The sequence below is a fragment of the Echinops telfairi genome, unplaced genomic scaffold (assembly GCF_000313985.2).
Source record: "Echinops telfairi isolate 266 unplaced genomic scaffold, ASM31398v2 ScPeMD7_18;HRSCAF=68, whole genome shotgun sequence".
In the NCBI taxonomy this organism is placed as follows: domain Eukaryota; kingdom Metazoa; phylum Chordata; class Mammalia; order Afrosoricida; family Tenrecidae; genus Echinops; species Echinops telfairi.
The window spans coordinates 88,117,524-88,120,618 of record NW_022103915.1 but is presented as its reverse complement, the minus strand read 5'-3'; the positions used below and the strand labels follow the sequence as shown (position 1 = coordinate 88,120,618).

Below are 3,095 nucleotides of genomic sequence, written 5' to 3'. Positions count from 1 at the left end.
TCATTTAATAAGTATAATCTAACTACTAAATTTTCATTTTGTGCTAGATGCTGAAATTATCTTCAACTTATAGCCTAACAACAAAGCAGACATTAATCCATAATTACATAGGTGAATTATTATCCTAATATACGCAAATAATAAAAACTGCAACATGCCATACATAAGTAAAATAAAAGATAATAAATGCAAACTCATCTGTACATTTACAAATGGTGTTTTCAATTGTATTTTTTTTAACCTGGCTCATGTACTCTGATATTAGAATTGGATTTCAATGGCTGTATATTCAAAAGCAGATCACCAGACCTTTCTTCTTAGGCTCCTATTGGTGGACTCAAACTTCCAGTCTTATAACAAGTTAGCACCCACAAGCCAATGTCCACTTGGTGATGACTGTTTTTTTGTAATGCCAAAGGAGTTACAAAGTTGGGTGAAGAGGTATTAGAAGATCATCCCCAGTGAAAGGAGCTCCCTAAACCCACTGCCCATAAGTCCATGCTGACTCATAGTGGCCCTAGATAGGGTTTATGAGGCTGTGAGTCTTTGTGGGATCACACAGCCTCAAATTTCTTCCATGCAATGGCTTGTGGATTGTGGGATTAGTATCCTAGTCCGAACACACTAATAAACCAGAGCAGCATGGATGTCCAGTAACTTGGGGGGAAAGGACAATGTGTCAGGAGCACTAGAAAAAATAATATAGTTGGGTAAAATCCAAGAGATAAACCCACATTAGATCGGGATTTGAAGAGCAATGATGGATTGGAAATAATTTTAAGAAATAAAATGACACTGATCATTGCATTTCAATGATGTAATTTGAGCTGCTTATTGAGAATACATGGGAGGAAGGAAAGAACTTATGTTTGGATTTAGCATCAGTAATGCCACAGTAAAGCTAATGCCATAGAACCATCTATAAATTTTGGTGATATATACATTTAGCTTCTTATATCACTCACACAGACACAAATAAGTCATATTTATTATATAATTACTCTAAGAATTACAAGCCATCAAGAGGCATAATTAGCTGAAATTCTTTAGGAAACTCTTGGAAAGAAAAAAAATTTCCATGGTATTTTACATAAAATAAAGGCATATCCTTCTGCTTTGTTTCACTTTTATTTCTGAAATTAAAAGCTAAGCTGTGCATATTTATTACATACCTGGGAGAATTTAGTTTCAATATTACTGTTTGCAGTTTTTTTTAAAGTGTCCTTCTTATGGCTTGTTTCTCTAGCATCTTCTTATATTCATTAAACTCACGTTGACTGACAATCTTATTTTTAACTTAATTGTTTATCATATTAGACATCTTATACTGTTATTATCACCATGGATTGTTCATGCCCAATCACTTAATAATCACATGTGGTTTATGACAGACATATTTATGAATGTCATTTAATAATCTCTTGTATATAAATTATGACTAATAATATTGACATCTATTACTTCACATTTATTTCTCATTAAAAATATGCATTAAATGCATGCAGGAAAAACATTACATCATTCTATGACGGCTACATTTCACTAAGTATTACATACTTTAATATTAGAATTTTTGTTATTTGTTATTATAACATGTGTAATTTTAATGGTTTATTGTTTCTCTCCATTGGCTTTGATTCAAATGTGATTAAAAACTATTTATGTTTTCTGCATGATCTATTCAAACTCTCTTAATCTAGTATTAGTTATGTTAAGGATATACTTCTGAAATTTAAAAAGTCTCTGTGGAGCCCACATGTTGAGCCTGTAATTTTTTCATAGCCTCTTGCATTTTTTGATTTCTTAAGGTATAAATAAGAGGATTCAGTAAAGGAGTGATAACAGTATAAAATACAGCAAGGACTTTATTTCCTGAAAAACTTTTAAATGGCCAGGCATAAATAAAGATACAAGGTCCAAAGAACAGAGTGACCACAATGATGTGGGCAGACAGTGTGGAGAGAGCCTTGGAGAGCCCTCCAGATGACCTCTGTCTGACTGTGACCAGGATCACAGTGTAGGAAACGAGCAGGAGGATGAAACAGATCAATGAGAGCAGCCCACTGTCAGCGATGACAAATAGCTCCAGGGTGTATGTTTCAATACAAGCAAGCTTGATCACAAGGGGAAGGTCGCAGAATATGTTGTCGATGACATTGTGGCCACAGAAAGGCAAGTTCACTGTTAATACCATCTGGCTCGTGGTATGTATAAAGCCAATTGTCCATGACAGTACCACGAGGCCTCTCAGCAGCCTGTGGCTCATGATTGTCCTGTAGTGCAGGGGTTTGCATATGGCCACATACCTGTCAAAGGCCATGGTGATGAGCAGCGTCATCTCAGCACCCCCGAAGAAGTGCATGAAGAACATCTGGGCCATGCAGCCCCACAAAGAAATGGCCCGGTGCTCAGCCAGCAAGTCTGTGATCATCTTGGGGGTGGTAACGGTGGAGAGACACAAGTCCAGAAAGGAGAGGTTTCCCAGGAGGAAGTACATGGGCGATCGAAGGGCAGAACTAAACGTCACTGTGATGATAATGAGGATGTTTCCCATAAGAGTGGCACCGTAGATCAAGGCGAACGTCACAAAGAAGAAAACCTGGAGTTCCCATGGCCCAGAAAAGCCTAGTAAAATAAACTCAGTCACCATAGATGCATTCCGAAGATCCATTTACTCAGCTCAGGAGGTCCCAGATGTTCTTGTGAAGAAAATGAGAAGAAAATTAACCAATTACTAGACCTGATATTTTATTGTTTAATTTTGAAAACAAAATTGGTGATCTAAGAGTATTTAAACTTAAATCTACAAAGACAGTAGTGCTCATGATAGGAGCTTTCATATATGACTTTGACATAGTATATTTATAATATTCAGTAATAAAACCCTTTGATAGAGTGAAAGCTTAGCTTCCCATTGTTTTATTAATCTAGCAAACAATAATTTCATCAACATATCTTAAATATTGCTAACTTGCTCAGATAGAAAATTCAGATAGTAAAACAAAAACTCACTATACCTTCCTTTCAAAAGAGATAAAATACCCTTTTGGATTAATACAAAATTAATTTAAATACTATCTTCATTATATTAAGCT

General features: G+C 35.6%; 1 protein-coding gene across 1 annotated transcript; it reads right to left on the bottom strand.

Annotated features, from left to right (window-relative positions):
- Positions 1-1,732: 1,732 nt before the first annotated feature.
- Positions 1,733-2,671, bottom strand: LOC101656859 (olfactory receptor 4L1-like). The gene has a single exon (XM_004698846.1). It carries the CDS (start codon positions 2,669-2,671, stop codon positions 1,733-1,735), a length of 939 nt encoding a protein of 312 aa, XP_004698903.1.
- Positions 2,672-3,095: the final 424 nt, after the last annotated feature.

Bases quoted from the DNA above. Each gene is read 5' to 3' on its own strand.
- LOC101656859 (XM_004698846.1), bottom strand. From the start codon at position 2,671: ATGGATCTTCGGAATGCATCTATGGTGACTGAGTTTATTTTACTAGGC.